Source organism: Cryptomeria japonica, chromosome 2 (genome assembly GCF_030272615.1).
Source record: "Cryptomeria japonica chromosome 2, Sugi_1.0, whole genome shotgun sequence".
Taxonomy (NCBI): domain Eukaryota; kingdom Viridiplantae; phylum Streptophyta; class Pinopsida; order Cupressales; family Cupressaceae; genus Cryptomeria; species Cryptomeria japonica.
In genome coordinates, this window is record NC_081406.1 from 637,297,487 (window position 1) to 637,320,985 (window position 23,499).

At 35.9% G+C, this 23,499-nt stretch overlaps 1 protein-coding gene across 1 annotated transcript in view; it reads right to left on the reverse strand.

Moving 5' to 3' along the window:
* LOC131055455 (CHD3-type chromatin-remodeling factor PICKLE) overlaps positions 1-23,499 on the reverse strand; it is a 75,652-nt gene that overhangs the window by 41,555 nt on the left and 10,598 nt on the right. The window contains exons 8-12 of the mRNA XM_057989943.2: positions 23,311-23,450; positions 22,959-23,183; positions 22,673-22,780; positions 7,975-8,025; positions 7,774-7,873 (exon numbers count right to left, since the gene is read on the reverse strand). Coding sequence (XP_057845926.2) covers positions 7,774-7,873; positions 7,975-8,025; positions 22,673-22,780; positions 22,959-23,183; positions 23,311-23,450 — 624 coding nt within the window. The remainder of the gene's footprint in view (positions 1-7,773; positions 7,874-7,974; positions 8,026-22,672; positions 22,781-22,958; positions 23,184-23,310; positions 23,451-23,499) is intronic.

Genomic DNA, 23,499 nt, shown 5'->3' on the forward strand with positions numbered 1-23,499 from the left:
ATCTAGGAGGTTGCATCATGTAGACCTCTTCCTGTAACTCATTCAAGAAGGCACTCTTGACATCCATCTGATGGAACTTCTAGCCACACTGAGCTGCATGACTAGGACTAATCAGATGGTGCTCATCTTTGTTGTCGGAGCAAAGGTCTCCTCGTAATCAATTCCTTCACGTTGAAAGAAGCCTTTGGCAACGAGACGAGTCTTATACTTATCCAAAGTACCATCAGCCTTGTATTTGACCTTATAGACCCATTTGGATCCAATGGGTTTCTTCCCTGGAAGAAGATCTGACAAAACCCAAGTGTTATTTTTTAGCAAGTTGTGGTGCTCAGTTGCCATAGCTTGTTCCCACTCAGGTATCCCTTTCGCCTCTATGTATGTTTGAGGTTCATACACACTGTAAATGTTGGCCATTAGAGCAAAATTGACATAATCAGGTTGTTTGCTCTTCTTCTGAGCAATTCTACCCTAGACGAGCCCATCATCATGAAGATCAGCAACTGTCTTAGCCCACCATTTAGGCCGGAGAGTAAAAGTGCCAACATCAGATGTAGGAGGTGCAACAGGATCAGGTCCATCAAACAAAAGATTGGATGAATCCTGAGGAAAGTCAAGTGGACCAACTACGTGTCTAGGTGATCCTGCAAGAGAAGGAACCAGTGTAGGTGCAAGAATAGGAACAGCTGGAGCCCTCCCATTAGGTGGACCTAATGGAAGACGGGCACCCAAGTCTGAAGCCTTCAATGGTTGGTCCTCTAAATCCACAACTAGAGGGGAGAGTTAAAATGGCCCTCGTTCCTCATCGTAAACTAAATCACGACTGAAGATGAGACGATTTGTCTCGATGTGGTAGGCTTTGTGAGTATCACTGTAGCCGGTGAGCATGAGTTTCTAGCTCTTGGCATCCAGCTTGGTGCGTTTAGCATCAGGGATCCAAACAAAAGCAGTGGAGCCAAAAACTTTCAAATGATTGATTCTGGGCTTGCGGCCTAACCAAGCCTCTTCCCGAGTCCTATTCTTCACAGCCACAATAGGAGACCGATTCAAAAGATAGACTATAGTGTTAAATGCTTCAGCCCAAAACTTCTTCGAAACACTCTTGTGTTCAAGCATAGACTGGGCCATTTCGATAATAATGCGGTTTCTCCGCTCAACGACACCATTTTGCAAAGGGGTGTAAAGTGTAGTGAGTTGGCGCTCGATGCCATGTTGTTCACAGAAGTGGGAGAAGGCAGAAGAACAGAATTCGGCCCCATTATTAGACCGAAGAGTAACAATATGTAGACCAAACTCTTTTTCTACTAGTGCTTTGAACTTTTGAAACATCTGATTTCTAATGAAGAAAATACACCCACATTTTTTACTGAAATCATCAACAATAAGTAAAAAATACCTGGACCCAGTAACAGAAGGAGTAGCCATAGGTCTACAGATATCGACATGGACAAGTTGTAGTACCTTAGAAGCTCTCTAGGAGTCGCCATCCAAGAACGGAGTCCGATGCTGCTTTCCAACCTAACATGCTCCACAAACTCCGAGGTTTTGTGTCTGGATCTCTGGCAATCCAATGACAAGATCTTCCCAAACAAGTTGAGAAAGATAGTGCACATTTAAGTGCCCATAACGCTGATGCCAGAGTGTACTAACAAAGGAACGCTTGGCTACCATGGCAAGCTCTTGAGAATCTTCGGAATCAACTAGTCTGAATAGACCATGATCCTCAAGACCCAAGGCAACAGTAGACTGAGTCTCCCAATCAATGATAATGCATTGATGTGAACTAAAGGTCACATCGAGCCAAGGAGAATGTCTCAAAATTTGACTAACTGAGAGAAGGTTGAGTTCCATTCCTAGAACATAATACATGTTGAGGAAAATCAATTTCCTCCCTCCAAACTGAATCTGCACATTGCACTTTTTGACAACGGTGTACTCTTCCCCTCCTTCAAAAACAACTGAATCTGAGTAAGGCTAAAAATCAGTGAACCAATCCCGACGATGAGTGAAGTGGCGTGAGGCACCTGCATCTATATACCAGGCAAAGGATTTTACATGGTCTGCAAGTCTTTTAGCCATGAAGGCATAAAAGGCAAACTCGCTCTGCTCAGCGTGCTCCACTACATTTGCTTTAGGTTGTGAACCACTTTGCTTGGCCTGTGCAGCCAAGCGTTTACGGCACTCAAGTTTCATATGACCAAATTTATGGTAGTAATTGCATTGAAAATATTTCTTCTTCGAGCCTTCGGATGACAGAGCAAAGTTCTTCTACTGAGAAGACTGAGATTTGCCTTTACCCTTATGAAAGGATTTGGCTGCGAATGCTTGTTCTATAGAGGATGAGTTGGTACTGTTGCCAAAATGCTACCTCCACCGATCCTGCAGCAAAAGTTTTGTGCAAAGATCAGCAAACTTCAGATCAACACCAGTTGAGGTGATGTTGAGTGTTTCAACAAAATGCTCGTAGGACTTTGGCAAACTCGTCAAGGTGATAACAACCATGTCCTCTTCCATATTCCGATCGATGGCTTCTAACTCATCACCGATGTCTTTGATCTGATTGAGATGCTCTTGAAGGGATTTGCGCTCATCCATGAAAATAGAGAACAGCATATTTTTCAGAAAGAAGGCCCAACTCTTATCAAACGTCTCATGCAACGTCTTGAGATGCTCCCATATCTTGGCAGCTATTTTGCCAGAAGGTATCTGAGGAAGCTGATCGTCGGTCACTGAGAGCTTGATGAGCATGACAGCTTCATGATTTTGTTCATCAAACTTTGTCTGATCAAGACCGGTTGCAATGGGACGGGAGACCTTTCCAAGGACCAACCGATAGATGACACGATACTCAAAAATTGTGAGCATGCGCTACTTCCAGGTATTGTAGTTTCTATCGTTGAATTTCTGACTCCCCTCAAGCAGAATATTCATTAGAGATGCTATCACTGAAAACCAATGTCAAAGCTGATTGACCGAATGATGGCGCGAATATTGAGGTAGGAGATAGTCATCGCATAAATGAAACGCGTAAAGAACAAAACTGAGGCAGAAAGATTGCACTGATTTTGAGGCGGAATTGTGAATTTCCAAGCATGGATCCCAATATATGAATTTCTAATGACCCAAAAAATTCTGATAGAGACCCATAAGAGGCTTCGAAAAACATAGAAAATAGTTTTCTGAGAATGATTTTTTGAAAAACCTTAGCCGCTAGAAAAACAAATTGAGGGTTCGTATTTAACCAGAGGTAGCAAAAATGAGGTGAGAACCAAACGATTTTGTAAAAAAATAGTGATAAGAATCCACCAATAAAACAAAACCCTAGCCGCGAGCTTCTGAAAAAGATATTGCAGAAGAGAAATGACGTTTGCGAGCAGCAAAGAGGTAAAAATACCATCACGGATGTAGACCAAACTCATGGGAAATACAGACCCAAGTCGCAGAAACCCTTAAGAGTGTGATTTTAGAACACGAAACCCTGCAGATCCGATGCAAAACAAAAACAAGTCGGGCCAAAAACGGAACACAAAACCCTACAAATCCGACACAAAACAGAAAGACGCGTCGTGAATAGAATGAACATGCACATATCATGTTGCAAAGCAAGAATGGAGGTTGCGAGCAGGAGAAAAAAATGCCCACCACGATCAAAACAGCCAACACAAGATCGCACAAAGGGCAGAAGCGGGCGTGAAAAATTACGCAGAGTAGAACGGGCGTGAAAAAAAAATCGCGCGGCTGACACATTTGAAAAAACGGAAAACCCTAGGCAGGTTTTGAAAAGATTACTGAATATTGATTTGAAAAAAATTTCACAAAAAAATTTAGAATGATAAAAATCTTTTCGAAAAAAAATTATTGCCCGAGCTTTGATACCATATTACACAGGTAATTGATAAAAATTGAATGAATTAAATGAATGATTGAAAGATCATTTATAGAGTTACAAGATCAATGTTTCCATAAAGAAACAATCAACAATTGAAACAAAATTAGAAACTCCTAATATTTACAATATCGTACAATATTGACCATTAAATAACTAAAGATGTTATTCTATTATAAAGAACAAGGGAATGTCGACATGAGAAGTAATAGAGCACATCCACTTGCCAAGAAAAGCTGACGGAAACCTTCTAGTAGCTTCACACAACCAGCTAGCCCACATCCTTTCAAGCCAATGCCACCATCTTCTAAAGAAGATAATGTTTCGGTTTCACAAAAAAGAGGCCCATCACACAACACTTTCAAAAATGAAGTGAGAGAGGTTGCAAATCAAAGCTTTGCTCATTGCATGTATGGGAATGAGATTCCTTTCAACATTGTTAGATCACCTTATTGGTGAGATATGTTGAATACCCTTTGCAATAGACCTACTAATTATGTTAGTCTTAAGTATGAAAAGTGTGAACCACCTTATTGGCGAAGGAGAAAACTTTAGCAAAAACATTGAAAATAATCAAGGATACATGGCCTGAAATAGATGTTTCCACCAATTTTTTTCCACCAATTTTGATGGATGGAAAGATTGCAAAATAAAGCCAATTATCAATGCTACAGCAATGTTCCCTAAAGGGGCGATGTTTTTGAGAGTGGATTGTGAGGGGCAAGTAAAAGATGCAAGTTTCATTGTAAATATCCTCATAGAATCCATTCAAATGGTGGGGCCTGAAAATGTTGTCCTAGTCATAACGAACAATGCTAAAAATCGCAAGGCATCTAGGTCTATAGTGTAGGCTACGTATAGTCGTCCACTCACTGAATTTGATATTGCAAAAGATTGGCACACAAATTGAATGGGTCAAACAAGTCTACACAAAATAGCGAAGGAGCTTCAAATGTTTGTGACTAATCATCATATGTCACAAGCCATTCAGGATCTTCTCCAAGTTGGAGTTGTTGAAGGTAATTAAAAACTCATTATTTAATACTCTTTAACTTCTAATTTTTATTTTTTATTGTTGATATGTTATATGTATTTTTTATACCATGTTAAGTTGTTGAAACACGATTTGTGTCTCACACTATTGTCTTAAGACGATTTTTGAAAGCACAAGAGGCCTTGAGCTCTATGGTCATCAATAGCTTTAGTGTATGGAGGCAATCAAGCACCAAAAGAGTGCAAAAAGTAAAAGAATCAATCCTAGATGATGACAAGCAGGCTCGTGGGGAATATGTTTTGAATTTCACTACGCCCATCAAGAGCGAAATTAGGTATGCTGATAATGATTACCCATGTTTGGGTGAAATTTATGATGGCATAGACTCCATTGTGGAAAAAAAAGAAGCAAAAATAGAGGCCAAGGAACATGAGCCAACAAAAACATCTTCCAAAATTGTGCAAAAGATTACTGTTGACTGTTGGAACAAGATGACCATCCTTACATCGCTTAGCATTTTCTTTGTCACCAAAGTATTATAGCAAAGAGGTACTTTCATTGCCAAGCAAGGTGTCACAATATAGAGATGAGGAGGCTGTTGTTGGCTATAAAGCTGCATTTAGAAAGATATATAAGAATGAAGGAAAAATGTTGAAGTGTGGTAGTATCTGCATGGTCAAGGCTCCATTTTCTTGCAGCCTCACGAAATGAAAATTCCCTCCTAGGTATGGATTTTTTTTATTTTTTTATTTTTCTCATTTTTCATTTGATGCTACCATGCTATTAGCTATAAATTATATTTTAAAATAATATATTGTTATAATTTATATTTTAACTTATAAGTTTTAATTCCTTTAATAAAATTAATACTAAATGTTGTATGCAAACTCAACAGGTAGCAAATTCTTCTTCAGCTAAGCAGAATTGGAGTATATACTCCTTCCACTCATTCAAGTGCAACCATTTGGGTGCAAAAAAGGCAAAGGATTTGGTCCAGAAACACTCTCCCTAAATAGGGATCCCAGTACAAAGAATTGGGATCTAACCCCTTACTGTGCTGATTTAGATTGAATCAAATGTTCACCTTGATGGTTTTGATGAAGAAGAATATGAATATTAAATATTGATTGTAATTTGAATTTTCATTGTGTAATGACATTTTGAGACTTGAGTATTATCATTTTTGCAAATTATGAATATGAAGCATTTAAATATTATATTTATTTGCAATTATAGATTTATGAGTATATCATTGTTCTAATAATTTAGAATTTTGAACACACACACGTATTCCTGTACCTGTACCTAAGGAAAAAGAATTTGTCATACTGCCATACCAGGTTCCAATTCCCCTTTTCACACCCGTACCCAAACCAGCAACTTAGCTAATTTTGGCAAACAGATCTAGAAAGTTTTGAAGCCTCACAAGCCAAGGACACTACCATCTAAGAATGGTTACAAGCATGTTTAGTAAGCTGCCTCTGTCTGATCCAGTTTCCAGGACCTCTGCAAATATCCAGAACACATCTCAGCTGCTCCTCCAGTACCTTCAGCCTTCTTCTACTATCAGATCAGCTCTAAACCTCGAATTCAGATACACTTCTCTAACCTCATACCCTTTCATTTCCAATTTCTTGCTCAATCTTGACTCATGTCAGTTTACTTAGCTTGAATATTTAGTTATTTCATTTAATGTTAATTAAAAGAAAAAACCAGAATCAGCTAGTCGAGTACCACAATAGCAAAATAAAGTAAACACTACTTAAACCCTAGGTAGCACTTATACTTGCTAAACCTTCTTACCTACCAATGTCATGAAGAACAAGCTCCATTCAACAAGAACCCACCAGACCCAAAGACAAATTGATGCATGTACTTAACCTGTGCTTGTGCGCTAGATTGTACAATGGAGCATCGAGGAGATTAGTCTAAACTAGTACCACAGAACATTGTAGATCACTGTCATAACCAGATAGAAGAAAACTCCACACTGACCAAAAACTTGCATAGTACAGAATATTGCACGTGAATTGCAAAAACAATAATCTTGGCTTGGGGAAAACAACTATGCAAAGAGTGATCAAGGGGAAGCATTAAAAACTGAACACCATGGAAATAACATCAAGAACGATTGAAGTTTTAGCCAAACATGGAAACTCATAATCCATAACGTCAATGCTAATAAGGAAGCCAACACAATAAACAAAAGGATTATTAATTTATTACACAAGAATGCTAACTTGGCCCTTCATATTGCAAGAATGTTTTTTCAATGCATAAAAATGGCAATTAACTCAATTAGCAAATGTACCATAACATTAAATTTCCTTAAGAATGATCTAAAGTCAGACCCAATACCTCAGAGAAAAAAGAATAAATAATGGTCCAGATACATGTTTCAGATAGTACCAATGGACTTCATACTTATGTCTGAAAGCCTGCCCGATCCCAGCAGTTGGGTATTCATCCAAGCATTACACACATTGTTTTCACAACAAACTAATATTCAATACACATTACTAGACACAATCTGCTTGCAATGGGTACTTTCATTACTTACTAATGGATCATAGAATTCATAAAGCAATTATTCACGTGTGGTATGTTTCTCTACAAGGATTTACTTTGTCAACCTGACATTACTAGCGAAAATGAAATAATAATTTAATTCATTTTCAGACTAGTAACGAATAACATGTAATTACTACTAGCAAATCTCTCTTGTAAAATATGTAAAGCTTTCAAAATATGCATTTTAATCAGTTCAAAAGTAAACATTGACTCACTTTGTGCAAAAAATTGTGTTCCCTTCATAAAAATATGTTTTATAGGCATGCAAGGAAAATGTGTTGAAGAGATAGAGAAATGTAAAACAAGATACAGATATTAGACATACTTCGAAGGAGATGTGGTGCTAACATCTTATGCAACCTCCCAACTTGTTCCTCCTGACTAATATCTTTAAATTCGTGTTGAAATTCTTCCAAACTGCCAAACTGCAAAAATGTCAAGGTGAGAAGAGTGGAAGGTACGATAGCCTAAAAGATCATTGTTCCTACAAGAACGTTCAGCCATGGCAAATCCAGCGTTCACTAACCTTCCCAGCATCCAGAAAGTGCATAAGCATGAAGAGCTCATCCAAGTTATTCTGAAGCGGTGACAAAAAACACTAAAATGTAAGTGGCACTCAGATAGATGGTGATCTAAAAACAGGGAAAACATTAACACAAATGGAAAGATACACATAGTTGGCAGCCTGGAATGTGTTCATCAGTTATTAAAGAATAAAGTATTAGATAGATTATGCTGACATCACCATAAAGTTGGCAATCTCTCATTCACTGCACCAAAGCAACTCAAAAATATATAAAGTATGCATTTTTTTGCCTAACGAAATCATACAAATCAACAAAGTTTACAAAAGTATACTATGGTCCACTAAAGTTGGGAAAATGATGTCTGAAATGTTGATAAGAAACTATATAGTCTATTTCAAAGTTTTTTCCTGTGTTGATATCATACTTTTCAGTGTATTTTGATGATAATGGAAACAAGCACGAACTACAGCTAAAACATTAGTTATCAGTTAGCAACTAGCCATTGTATCCACTATCTGGCTTTGCATGCTAATGCGATTTTGCTAAGATACTGGTTCTTGGCAAAATGGGCTGGAACCAAGGCCCATAGGAGAACCAAAGACGGGGCCCACAGGTCATAAAAACACAAAAAACAATAAAAAAACACCTTTTTCAATATTTTTTTAACATCTAAACCCTAATTTCGCCCCTTCTGATGCATGAAATACATCAAAACATATATATCATTTTGATGTTTGAAAATATATATAATATATGTATATATACATATATAATTAAAATATATATATTAAAATATATATATATACGAACGTATCTGTACCCATACCCAAAAAAAAAAAATTGTCGAATCCACAAATCCGTACCCGAATCTGTACCCGTATCCAAATCGGTAACTTAGCGATTTTGTAATGCATATGTATTGAAGAATCAAATTTAATAGAAAACAATTCCTCATGGTTCTTAAGACTCATTGATACATTTTGTAATTGAATTTTGCCAAAAAATTGTGCTGTTTAAAGAAATTTTAGTAATTTTTGAGTTGAAAGTTTTTGCAGAGTCAAAGATTTTGGGCTTGCCAAGTACTCTTCAAGTCCGAGTCTGGGAACTATGATTCAGACTATTGCATTTCAATGTTATTTAATGGATGTTATAGAAAGTTTGTTACCATTCCTAAGTTACTAAACCTTCTTGAGCATGTAGAGTTGCAAGCATGTTGACTCAAGAGAAAGATAAATAATTTGACATGTCACTGATTTGTTTACAAAAGCTGACATTGAAATATCAGCTTGCAGCTAATTGGAAGCTGCCTCCTCCCCCATTGCTGTAATTGTCATTCCTAATTTCTATTTCACTTATGTCTCCTAGACTAAAAGGAAAACAATACTACATTTACCCATTGTAAAACAAATACCAGAGAAAGCAGTAGCAATTTCAGACCAAACGGAAGAAAGAGCAGGACAGAACAGATCCAAGGTGTACATTTAGGCAGTTCACAAAAATAATCTTAACTAAATTATAAGAACATGGGAAATTTGAGGGAACAAACTGCGGATGCGATTAATCAAACAATAGAATTCCACAAGTGATCATCCTCATAACTACCTTACATGCTATTTGTAAAAATATTTATATTGGGAGAACCCCCAAGCCCAAATTAGGCTGACTCAACATAAATAGAAATTCTAGAATCTACTTGAAGACTAGTGAGAGGTTATGAATGCCATGAGCCGACCACCTCATAAACAAACACACACTTAAAATTTCATGAGTAGGGGTGTTACAGTACCTCACCTTTGGAAATGCATAACCCTCAACACTTAGCAGCCGCAGATGTTCTTGCAAAAAAAAATCTCATCCTCAAGTAGCCTCTTTCACTGTCAAGCTCTTCCATCAATGAAGTATTCTGTGACATGGCTCCTTTTATCAATTACTGCTGCTATTTCTAGGATTATATTTCCTTCCTCTTTTTGTTTGTGAATTTCCAATTTGAATTGGAATTTTGTCTAACATGAACTTCTTCAAATTAGATATGTGAAATACTGGATGAACCTGAGCATAGAGTTGAAGTGTAAGCTTGTTGTCTTTCTGTTGATTGAGAGATGCATTTGAATGGTTGAAACCTTAGTAAAACTCAATCGTCCACCTCAAAATGTATCTCTTTATTACACTAGTTTGTTTGTTGATTCATCCTACTTGTAATGTCTCATTCTAGAATTTTCCTTAATTTTGCTTAAAATAAATCTCATACTCACAACAGAGCTTGCATTATTAATGACAAATATTAGTTTATAATTTTGGTATATAATTCAGATTTCAAATTTGTAATATTATTTTGAAAGTATAAAGTTTATTTTGAATATCTGGTCTTTGAGTGGTTTCGTCCTCAAGGTTGCTGAATCATTGATTCATACTTCCATGTAGGAAAACATAAATAATTATCTCTGCTCAATCCCCTCTTTTATAATTTCATTGTATTATTACTTAACTTTTAGAGATTATGTTCACTGTTATAGTGGTGACTTTTCTTAGTTTTCTTCTACACCTGTGGCTCACATTCTGAATGTTGCAATCTGTATTTTTGGACCCTTTCTAACCACATGAATGCTTAATTTATTTCTGAGTTGACCAATAAAGCATATTCCTTGAGCACACTTGTAAATAAAGTTATAAACACATATTTTGGTACCATCTCCACAAATGTTTCTCCTCGCATATATTCTTTGTTTTCTCAAACTAGCCAATCTCCTCGTCTCTTGTAATGTCCCCACTTTAAAATATAATTTAATAATAATAATAAAATTAAAACCCAGCAAAAAAAATAATAAAATTAAAATACCAAAGAATAAAAAATAAAAAATAAATTAAAATATAATTAAATATTAATACACTTATTTAGTATTGTACAGCCTGAGTTGGCCTAGTGGTGGAAAGCTTGTGTTCTTGAAAGGGAGGTCACAAGTTCAAATCCCACAAGGGGGTAACGTATGTACACCTCATTGGCTTCGGCCCATTACCGATAAAAAAAAAACACTTGTTTAGTATTGATTAATCATCCATTTATTTCTATCAGCAATATAATATGGATTGAATCAATTAAGCAATATAATATTAATTAAATAATAATATTGAATATTTAATATGTATTGTTAAATACATATAATAAAGAAGAATGTGTTAATAACTAATAGATTAAATAATATCATTAACACCCAATGAACTGATTATGAATGCCACGATTTCTTATTGGGTAAAGAGATACCGTTTAATATTGGGAGGACGTGACTCAAGACTAAGTCACGTCTTCCCCAATGAGCGTGCCTTTTCCTTTACAATAAAGGTAAGCATGCGTGGGTCAAAGGGAGGAATAAGTCTGGAATGATCTCAAATTGGATACAAAAAGGAAAAACAAGATTATAACTCAGAACTCAGAACCTGAACTCAGATCGAATACTTCTTACAAGTCAAAACAATAAGAGTTTGACACTTAGAAAAACTAAACAATTAAATAATGAAAAGAGGAAGAGGTAGATAGCAAATCTGGAATAATAAAAGAATACTATATGAGAGAGAGGAATCCAATCTCTACAAGCAGAGTTGTATTATCAGTCATCGCATGCATTAAAGACATGTTCAGGAATAGCAATACAATCAAGTTCATAGTACATTATTGACATATCAGAAGATTTCTATAATCTTTATCAGTTATTATTTAATCATTTCCAATGACATACGTTCATTACAAAATCAGACATTGCAAATAAAGAAATATAAATAATTGTCTTTAAATTGCAAGCTGTTCAGAATAGGGAAGGAAATGGGAGTTGGGGGTCAACGCATGGAAGGAATACCACGTGAGGAGTCTTTTATCTGACAGAGATATCAAAATTTAAGAAAAAAGATTTCAACAGTAATTCAGATTTATTAGTATTAGAATAACTTGCCACAGTGCTTTGTGAACCCCACACACACAATAATAATTCAGAAAAGGATCGTCAAACAGAGATTGCAGCAATAAGAAAAGGTTTTGGAGATTTCCAATTATTGATGTGTTTTTTAAGCAGCAGCTCCACAAAAGTGAATGGGACCCACTTGGAAGACTTTGGAATATTGGTTGTGGTTTTTATTTCAGCCTCACCTAAGCCTTGCAGATTATTGATTGTGATTTGAACAATCAGCATTACCACAAGGTCAACAATGGTCTACGAGGAGTCAACAACATGTTGAAGATTGAAGATTTTGTTTGGGAAAATTATTTGTGATTTTTACCCATTCTCCACTAATTGTGAGAAATCAATCCGAAGGTCTCGGAGGATGTTTACAATCTAGAAACATATATCTCAAATCAGAGAATCTATCAAGAGCAAATCCCAAAAGAGGACATTACATCTCTTCCTTTCCTGTGGAGATTTAGTTCTTCTAGCACAACATCATTCTCTTCACATACAGGCTGCAACTCCTGCTACATCCCCTTCTACATATAAGATGATGGACAGGTGCTCACTCTAGAATTTTTGGTGAGCACCATAATGTGATAGGTAAAGCTGTGTTGCACTATCAAACACATCTTGTTGCCCTACATTATGCTCGATCATCATACTGGTAATTACACCATGAATTGCAAATGTCTTGTTGAGTGAAGCAGATTATCGTATCTATTTAAAACTTTAAATTACTACTACTTTAGATCTTCTCAATTTTTCCCCACCTATTACAGGCCCTATAGCTAGCAACTTGACTATGGTTTATTTAAATTACCACAACTTTAGATTTTCTCACTAGGCTATGATCCCAAGTCTAGTTCTGCCATTTCAAATGCAAAATACACATCTGGAATGTGATCATTCGAGACAAGAAAAATTTCAATACATCTCCCGACAATATTTTTCACAGAGCAACCCTGCAAGAATCACTCATCTAGAATATGATTTGACAATGTATACATATCCTTACACAGAATTCTTTTGGGGAATAAGATGATGGATAGAAACCAAGTTCTTGTTTGAATGATGGGATTGCTCTTGTTAACGCATGATAGCTTCGGTAAGATAAATGATTGAATGAGAGATAAAATGAAGTCTCTCATTCAATCATTTATCATATCGAAAACTATGATAAAACCTTCAAACAATTAATTCCTCTTTGATAGCCATTCTACATTTGCATATAAACAACCTATTGATAATCATACTATGTATTTTGGTTATGTTCATCGATCTAATAAATCTTGTATTTAGATAATATATCGGGTTGCATATAATATATCAGGTGGCAATATAACAAAGGTCACCGATTGTTATCGGTGTGTTAGTCTACACCGATAGTTATCGGTTGTTAAGGCTAACACACCGATAACTATCGGCTGTTAGCATTAAGCCAACACCGATAGACATCGATTGTAATACTACTCCCACACCGATTGGCATTAACGTTGAACATGCATTTGTTTAGTATAAACAAAGAGGCACGATCAAGTAATGTCTTGATCGGTCATGACCGATTAAGGCATTGCCTGACCTTGCCCCATTTGTTACATACTTATATTGAGTGGCATTCATGAGATAGGACATAGAAAATATTAAAGGCTCCTCTCACCTGCCACAAACAAGAAGATAGTCAAGTATATACATTAAGGCAATATTAAAATTAGTTAATAGAATATAAATTGCATATTGAATGTAAATTGAACATCGCTTACATGGTATCAGAGCTATAATTAAATCGAACCTAAGGCTGTTGAATTTTACGTAAAATTCAAATCAAGTATATATTCAACATCACAATCCTATCAATGGCTAGTGCTATCAAATTTGAAGACAGACTTGCAGGAGGTGACGACTTCTCCCCATGGAAATTCAGAATTTAAATGATTCTAAAAGATAACAAAGTTGAATCATTTGTAAAGAATGAAACTAAAGAACCTGAGACTGAACCTGATCAAGCAATTTGGAGAGAAGGAAATGATAAGGCTATCAAAATAATAGTTGATGGGGTAAGGAACAATATTATGCCCATTATAAAGAAACACGAAACAGCCTTCAACATGTTCAACGCACTTGAAGACGCTTTTGAGATATCCAATGCCAGTAGAACCTTGGCTCTAAAAAGAGAGATAAATCATATAACCATGATAAAAGGAGAATCAATTAATGCCTACTTCATGTGGATATCTACCTTAAGGGATGAACTAGCAACCCTTGGATATGAGATCCAAAGCAAAGAATTAACCCTCATTGCTTTAGATGGGTTGCCTAGTATCTGGGAAACATTCGTCCAAGGCATCAATGCAAGGGATAACTTTCCAAAATTCGATAGGCTAAAGGCTGACTGTCTCCAAGAGGAATCAAGGCAAAATAAGAAAGGAATCAAACAAAAGAATATAGATGAAGATCTTCAAGTTCTAACTATGAACTCAGACAGAAAGGGCAAGAAGAAGCAATTCAGGAAGAGAAAAGGTCGTCACAGCAAGAACTCTTTCAAGAAGGACCTCTCTCAAATTCAGTGTTACAGATGTGACAAATTTGGGCACTATGTTGCCAAATGTCCAGAAAGAGCTAAACAAGCCACATTTGCCAAAACAGGAAAATTGAAAAGGGAAGAGGACTCCGAGAAGTATGTACTCTATTCACCACTCACAAATCAAGCATCAAACAAAGTGAACTCCTGGGTGATCGACAGTGACTCATCCAGACACATCACAGGATTCAGAGAAGTACTAGACTACATGAAAGAGGAGAATGATGAAGAGGTAACCATCAGAGATGACTCCACACACCCTGTCAAAGGAGTTGGAAACTGCACCATCAAACTAAAGTCAGGTGTATCATTACAACTTAGAGGAGTGCTATATGTTCCAGGCATTAAGAGGAATCTTGTCTCACTATCAACAATGGAGGACAATGGATACAGAGTGACCTTCATGGACAACAAAGTGTTGGCTTGGCCAAAGAACTCATTTATCAAGGAAGCTAATACAATTGGTCAAAGACAAGGCTACTTATATGAGCTATGCACAGAGCCCAACTTAGCCCTAATTCATGAAACTACAGATGCCAATGAAATATGGCATAGAAGACTAGGCCACCTAAATTTTAGAGCTTTATCATCAATGGGAGACCTTGTCACAGGTCTACCTAAGCTAAAGCAATATCATTCAGGGGCATGCACAGGATGTGCCCTAGGTAAAAATACTAAGGGTGCTTTTTAGAGTAGTACTAGGAAAACAAGTAAAATTTTAGAGTTAGTTCATTCTCACGTATGTGGACCTATGTCTGTAAATTCATTGGGGGGATTTCTGTATTATGTAATATTTGTTGATGACTACTCTAGGAAAACCTGGATCTACTTTATGAAATGTAAAAAATCAGAAGAGATCCTTAATAGGTTTAAAGAATTCAAATCACTAACAGAGAACTACTCAGGAAACAAAATTAAAACCCTAAGAACTGATAATGGGGGGGAATACACATTAGAATTATTTAAAGAGTTTTGTAAAAATTCAGGGATTAAGAGGGAGTTAACAATACCTTACAACCCTCAACAAAATGGGATAGCAAAAAGGAAAAATAGGACAATCCTTGAAGCTGCCAAAGCTATGATTCTTGATTAGAATCTAAATATCAATCTTTGGGCAGAAGCAACTAGCACTGCAGTATATATTCAAAACAGATGTCCTCACTCTCATCTTGAAGACAAGACTCCTGAGGAAGTCTTTACTAAATCAAAACTAGATAGAAGCCACCTTAGGATTTTTGGATGCCCTGTCTATATTCATGTACCTAAGGAGAAAAGATTAAAATTAGAGCCCTTTGGAAAAAGGGGAATCTTTGTAGGATACAGTCAAACCTCCAAAGCCTACAGGATATATATACCTGGTCAAAAGAATATTGAACTAAGTAGGGATGTGACATTTGAAGAAAACCTAGCCTTCAAAAGAGCCCAAAGCTCTCTAGATCCTGAAGTCTATATTCCCAACCCTAGCTTAGATAGAGATCCTACTCCTGAGCTTCAGAGGGAGAATCCTGAGGAAACTATGAGTGAAACTCTAAGTCCACCTAGAGAAAACCTCAAGAAAAGACCACTATGGGCCACCAAAACTGTAGAAGAAGCTCAGAAGTTTGTTGCTCCCTTAGGAACCTTCAGAGAAAGCAAAAGGCCTAATAAATTCACTAGCTATGTTGCCCTTATGAATGACCTCTCTAACGCTGAACCAAACAATGTATCAGATGCACTTGAACATCAAGTATGGAAGGAAGCCATGTCTAAAGAGTATCAATCCATTATGAAAAATGATGTTTGGGAGATTGTTCCTAGGCCAACCAAGAAATCTGTAGTTTCATCTAAATGGTTATTCAAAATCAAACATGCTGCAGACGGCAGTATTGAAAAACACAAGGCCAGATTTGTAGTGAGAGGCTTCTCACAAAGGGAGGGAATAGACTATGAAGAAACCTTTGCACCTGTTGCCAGGTATACATCAGTAAGAGTTGTATTAGCCATTGCAGCAGCAAAAGGATGGAAGGTACACCAAATGGATGTTAAGACAACATTTCTAAATGGTGAGATCTCAGAAGAAGTCTACCGAGAGCAACCTGAAGGGTTTGAAATTTATGATGCAGAGTCTCATGTGTGCAGACTCAAGAAAGCTCTCTATGGGCTTAAACAGGCTCCCGGGGCCTGGTATGAAAGAATTGACACCTATCTCTCAGGACTAGGCTTCTCTAAAAATGAGGCAGATCCTAATCTCTACTACAAAAGAAATAAAGGTGATATGCTAATGTTGATTTTATATGTTGATGACTTATTAATCACAGGAAATGATCATCTTATAGATCAATGCAAGAATGATCTATCCAAAGAATTTGATATGAAGGACTTAGGACTCCTTCATTACTTCCTAGGATTGGAAGTATGGCAGAATTCTGACAACATTATACTAAACCAAGGAAAGTACACCTTGGATATTTTGAAGAGATTCAGAATGCTAAATTGTAGACCCATGACCTCTCCTATAGAAACCAACTTACATAAACTTAAAGAAGCAGCAACAGAGTCACAACCCACTGATCCTACTCAATACAGACAGATGATTGGGTCCCTGATGTACCTGGTAAATACAAAACCAGATATCTGTTATGCAGTTAATGCTTTAAGTCAGTTTATGTGTGAACCGAAGGAGATACACCTGGTTGCAGTGAAACACATTATGAGGTACCTACAAGGTACTCTAAACCTTGGTCTCAAATACAAGAAGGTTGATATAGACCTACATGGATTTACAGATTCAGATTGAGCTGGAAGTGTGACAGACAGGAAAAACACTTCAGGGTGTTGCTTCAGTCTAGATTCAACTATGATATCTTGGATCAGCAGGAAGCAGTCTTCTGTAGCTCAAAGTTCCACCGAGGCAGAATACATTGCAGCTTCTATGGCTGCCCGAGAGGCAGTATGGCTTAGGAAGTTGCTTGTGGGGTTGTTTGGAGAACCTATGAAACCCATTGTTATACACTGTGACAACCAGAGCTGCATAAAACTTTCAGTAAACCCAAGATTTCATGACAGATCCAAGCATATTGAGATTCCATACCACTATGTGCGAGATATGGTAGAAAGGAATGCAATCCAACTGGAATATGTTTGTACAGGAGATCAAACTGCAGACATTCTGACCAAACCCCTTTCCAGAGTAAAGGTTGATCACTTTAGAAAAGGCTTAGGTATGATAGAAAGGTAATTTGCTTTGTAATCTATCTTTGCATACCTATAAGATGTTTAATGTGTAAACCTCTTTGTCATGTTAGGACAATTTTTGGATTCTATCCCCTGGGTTCACATCTAAGAGGTGACGATCTCTCAAGATAGTGAACACTTGTATGGGGACATTATAAGGTGACGATCTTGTAATGTCCAAACCAGTTATCATGTTGGATCTCTGGTGTGTCATGGATGTGCCATGATTGTGTTGTGATAAAACATTTGTATAAAGTGTTAGTGCACATATCACAACTTGGATAAGGTGAGAAATTAATCTTTCTCATATGATTATCCTTAAGTATTGCGTGTGTAGGCAATACTGATATCACATGCTTAGGTGATATCCTGTAAATCACAAGATTGATGTGATGAACTTTAGTATCACGTGTTTAGGTGATACTTCATACCATATGATTAGGTGGTATGATTTCCCATGAATGTCTAAAATGATTACTATCAATTGAATTGTGATGCTTGAATATATTGTCTACATTCATCTTACCTAGCTAAGAGGGAGTGTTAACGCATGATAGCTTCGGTAAGATAAATGATTGAATGAGAGATAAAATGATGTCTCTCATTCAATCATTTATCATATCGAAAACTATGATAAAACCTTCAAGCAATTAATTCCTCTTTGATAGCCATTCTACATTTGCATATAAACAACCTATTGATAATCATACTATGTATTTTGGTTATGTTCATCGATCTAATAAATCTTGTATTTAGATGTATATCGATTAACATAAATAATGATAAATAAATGATTAATGAAAACACCAATTAATATATATCGAGCTGAATATAATATATCGGGTTGCATATGATATATCGGGTGGCAATATAACGAAGGTCACCGATAGTTATCGGTGTGTTAGTCTACACCGATAGTTATCGGTTGTTAAGGCTAACACACCGATAACTATCGGCTGTTAGCATTAAGCCAACACCGATAGACATCGGTTGTAATACTACTCCCACACCGATTGGCATTAACATTGAACATGCATTTGTTTAGTATAAACAAAGAGGCACGATCAAGTAATGTCTTGATCGGTCATGACCAATTAAGCCATTGCTTGACCGTGCCCCATTTGTTACATACTTGCATTGAGTGGCATTCATGAGATAGGACATAGAAAATATTAAATGCTCCTCTCACCTGCCACAAACAAGAAGATAGTCAGATATATACATTAAGGCAATATTAAAATTAGTTAAAAGAATATAACTTGCATATTGAATGTAAATTGAACATCATTTACAGCACTCACCACTCTGACAATCCTAATTGTCAACCAATCAAATCTATTTTTAAGCAGTAAGGTTATGTTATTTTTTGTAATCATATAGCTCTACGACCCTTACAAATATTATTTTCACTACTTGTCACCCAAATCTATGATATAGGGATTATGATTGCAGCCTATATTTCAAAAAATGGAACTCTCACATAGATTAGTGTAGGAAGCATAAGAGGTGCTTGGGTGCATCTTTTAGGCGCATTTCACATAATAGTTTAACTCCAAGTTGGCTAAATATGATTGTGCTGCTGCACACTTTCTAATTAAGCTTAGGATAATATTTTCAGAATGTATCATCAAATATTGCACCTTATAAGATAACTTTATGCTCATATTTAGGATGAACTCATTTCAAGTTATGCAATCATAAAGCTATATCATTCTATTGCTATTTAGTATTATTTGCATTCACAATTATTTGATAATGATCATTTTTACTATTTACAGCTTTCATATTGTTGTAACTTCTCTGCATAGCTGTAATGAACACTTAGGCTGAATAAATGTCATCATTGATAAGCCCAAAATAGCAGTACAAGGTTAGCTTAAGTCCCTGTTTGTGGAGATTAGTTTCAAGTTTGAGATGTGATAGTATCATAGTACACTGAAGAGTAAAACAACTAAGCAGAAGTAAGAGAGACAAGGAAATTTTCTTAGTTGTGGAAAAAAACTGCCACATAGATATTAACATCTGTCAAATTCTTGTTTTAGAATCAAAGATCATTATGTTACCTCCACAGATCAAGCTAAAGCAACACATAGAAGAGACATTAATTGCCAAGAAAAATTTGGAAACGATAGTCAATGGAAGGAAACATAAAAACACAAAGAGCACTTGGACCAATTCAATGTGCACAAAGTTGAATAGAAAGTAACAATAAGGACACCACACCACCAACAAAATGTAGGACAGGACAACCACACAATAGAAAGTAACAATAAAAACAAGGAATAAAGGAAGAAATGAGTTCAATACATCAATTAGTATCTTTGATCAATGGCACTATGGTCAAGTAATGGTAAACTTTTAGCAGATTGCTCACGACAATCAGCATAGATACATACAAATGAACCACCAAAGGAAATATTACACCCAACAGAATGTTGGGACATGCTGCTGTTGGAAAAAGATGTTCCAAAAGTAGAGCTATAAAAATTCTAAACATGTTTCTGTCCAATTCTTTGACTGTGGAGCAAATATTAATCCTGAAAAAGTATAGAAAAAGTTGGGAAGACCACCATTACTAACCACATATTCCAGATTAAAATTAGCAGAACTGAGAAAGGATTGTGCCCTTATGTCTCCTGCTGTATCAAGATTAGAATAAGTTGGGTATGGTATGTGCAAGGGTAGGGGCATCCACAGAATTAAGTAAAATCCATTAATGAGTGGGAGCACAAAACCATAGCAATAAAAATTGGAACAGCAGGGTGACCATGGACAAACTGAAAGATAAAATTATCAGTGACAATCAGTCTAGTTCCAATGGTGGACTTGACTCAGAAAATGAATATGATTGAAGAGGGTTATCTTATATGTGGATGAATACTCTGAAGACACTAGATGTAGCAAACAAACCCTATTACATTGGCAAACGGAGCATATGAAATGCTGGAACTTGCATACTTAGTCCATTGTATTGAAATTGAGAAACCATTGATCAAAAAAAAGACAAAAATAAAACAAAGATGATACAAGGTATATTGCCTACAAATAGACACAATGTGAAACAGTGTAACACAACCAACAGACACCAACAAAAGGTCACATCCAACACATGTCAATCAATGAACATGATTGGAGAGTAAAGATAAAAAACTGGAGAAACAGGAATCACCAAATGAAAAAATGCCGCCCAGAAAGATTGATAAAAATCAAATAGGGAAACAGTTGAGAATTAAAATTATTAATGCATTTTCAAGTTTAAGCTTCAAAGGACATCTCAGATGACTTTTATAATGCACATGACATTGATGGAATAGAACATGATGCTAATGGCAACATAAGAAATTCATGGTTGCATTTAGTATATGGTTGAGCACCAAATAAACTAGGTTAGAATAATGCTGTTGCATTTATTCTAATAAAGTTTAGCCATTATTTTTAGAAGTTCTCATCAGACGTTGCACCTTTGAGAGAAACCTTATACTCAAATTTAGATGAACCAATTTCAAGTTGTGTAATCATGTAGCCACGTCATTCTATCGCTGTTATTTGCATTCATAGCTGTTTGATCATTGCTGCTACTTACCAATGTCATAATATTGTAACTTTACTTCCTTGCATAGCTGTGAAGAGCACATATTTAGCCTTTTAGGTGAACCAATTTCAAATTGTGTAATCATGTAGCCATGTCATTCTCTTGCTGTTATTTGCATTCATAGCTGTTTGAAACCATTGTTGATATTTACCAATGTCATAATATTGTAACTTTACTTCCTTACATAGCTGTAAAGAACGCATATGCTTAATGTTCGTTGGGAATAACCTAAGTCACCAGGTTCGAATTTGAATTCGAAGTTCAACAGCTTTGAAATTCGAATGAAGTTCAACAAGGGAAAAATTCGAAATGTATAAAATTCAAATTAAATTCGGCTTATATAAATAATATATCCAATAAACCATTAAATTAGTTTAACTATTATTTTTTAAAGAAGAAAGATGCTAAATTTAAATTTATTATAGTTAAATATTAATTTTTTATAAAAATTTAACATAAATAATATTATTGACATCTAAGTCTTTTTAAATTAAAAATAGAAGTTGTGAGAACATATCTTTTAAATGTTAATAGAATTAAAATAACAGAAGAAAAACGTAAAGGAAAAAGTACTTTAAATGAACATAAAAACCTAAATAAAAACTTAAACAATGAAATTCTATTCACGCGACTTGTGACGACATCAAACTTGCTGGGTCACACCAAACTTGAAGGACGTCGGGTTATTCGCGTCGGAATTGTAGGGCATTGGGTTTTTAGCATCGAACTTGCAGGGTGTCACCTCCGTTCAGATTTGCAAGACGTTGCTTGGTCGTGTTGGACATTTGTGAATAAATAGACCCATGAAGGAAGCTTACGGTTTTTAAAATACATTTTTTATTAAAAAACCTAACCCATCTACCGTACGAATTTAAGACAAACTTAAACGAATTTTTTAGGGGTTTTTTAAAGTTCGTTGAATTTCGAATCTCATGGATCAAATTCGCCGAATGCGGTGACTTAGGGAATAACTACCAGTAGCCATAGCAGTTATTACTATCAAACAGAATTTTTTCATAGCACTTGCTATTGTAAGATGGAACCTCAACATCTATTTGATGCAGACAAAATCACTAAAAGAAGAAACAATTTCATAAAATGAGAACTGAGTCCAGATTGAGAAACTTCTGAAATAGCAAAAAGAGATCACAACCTTCATCAATGACTATGCTTTCAACTAAGTTCATTTATTGATTCCATTATTAAATTTCTGGAGTTTTATATTGAAAAGAGAGTTTAAGCAGTCCAAATTCTGTAAAAATTTAAAAAGGTTGCTTGGTCTAGTAAACATTTCATACCCAAACCATTAATCATAGGACCTTTCCCGGCTATAACATTGTTTTAAAATTAGAAAGATGGACTTTGAAGATTCTGCCAACCTGAAGTGGAGTGCCTGTTAACAAAACCCTATGCTTCGCAGAATACTGTGTCAATGTCTGAAAAAGCTTTGAATCTTTGTTCTTAAGCCTGTGACCTTCATCAACTATCTGCAATTCAACTTGCCTTTAAAACCCACCCTTAAGAAAGCATATATTTTCTTGACAAGGACAGTGTGCCTAAGATCACATAAATTAACATTAAGAGGAAACCTTTGTTACACAAAAAAATTCATGAAACTGAAATCAACCAATCAAAAAGTCACATTTATAGGAATTAAATATTTACCATGCACTCCCATTTGATCGGTTTTAAAACTGCAGTATCAAAGTTTATCATTTCATATGATGTCAAAAGAACATCAAATTTTATCCTTTCTTGTTTAGATTGATTTGAAGTAGAAGCTGACTTCTTTCTTCCCTTATGCTTCTTTGACAGTTTGCCTTTCTTAGAATGATAAAATTCATACTGTCTGATCATACTACGAGCTGGAGCAGACCCCACATACATCACCTGTGAAAGTAAATAGCTGTCAACGTATAATTATAACACTTGTACAGGCATAAGCATCACTGCACTTGTGTACTCTAATAAAGAAAAATTACAGCTAAAGAATTAACCAGGTAGTTGTCCAACATACAACATTCATTTGTGGAGCCCAGGTTGCAAATTCACGCTCCCAGTTTCGCAATGTAGAAAGAGGTGCCACAACCAAATGAGGATAAGTCACATCCTCTTCAATGAGAGATGCCAAAAACGAGATGCTCTGTACAGTTTTGCCTGCCACCACCAAATCATTTCAGCAATCAATATAAACTATCTCAAATGC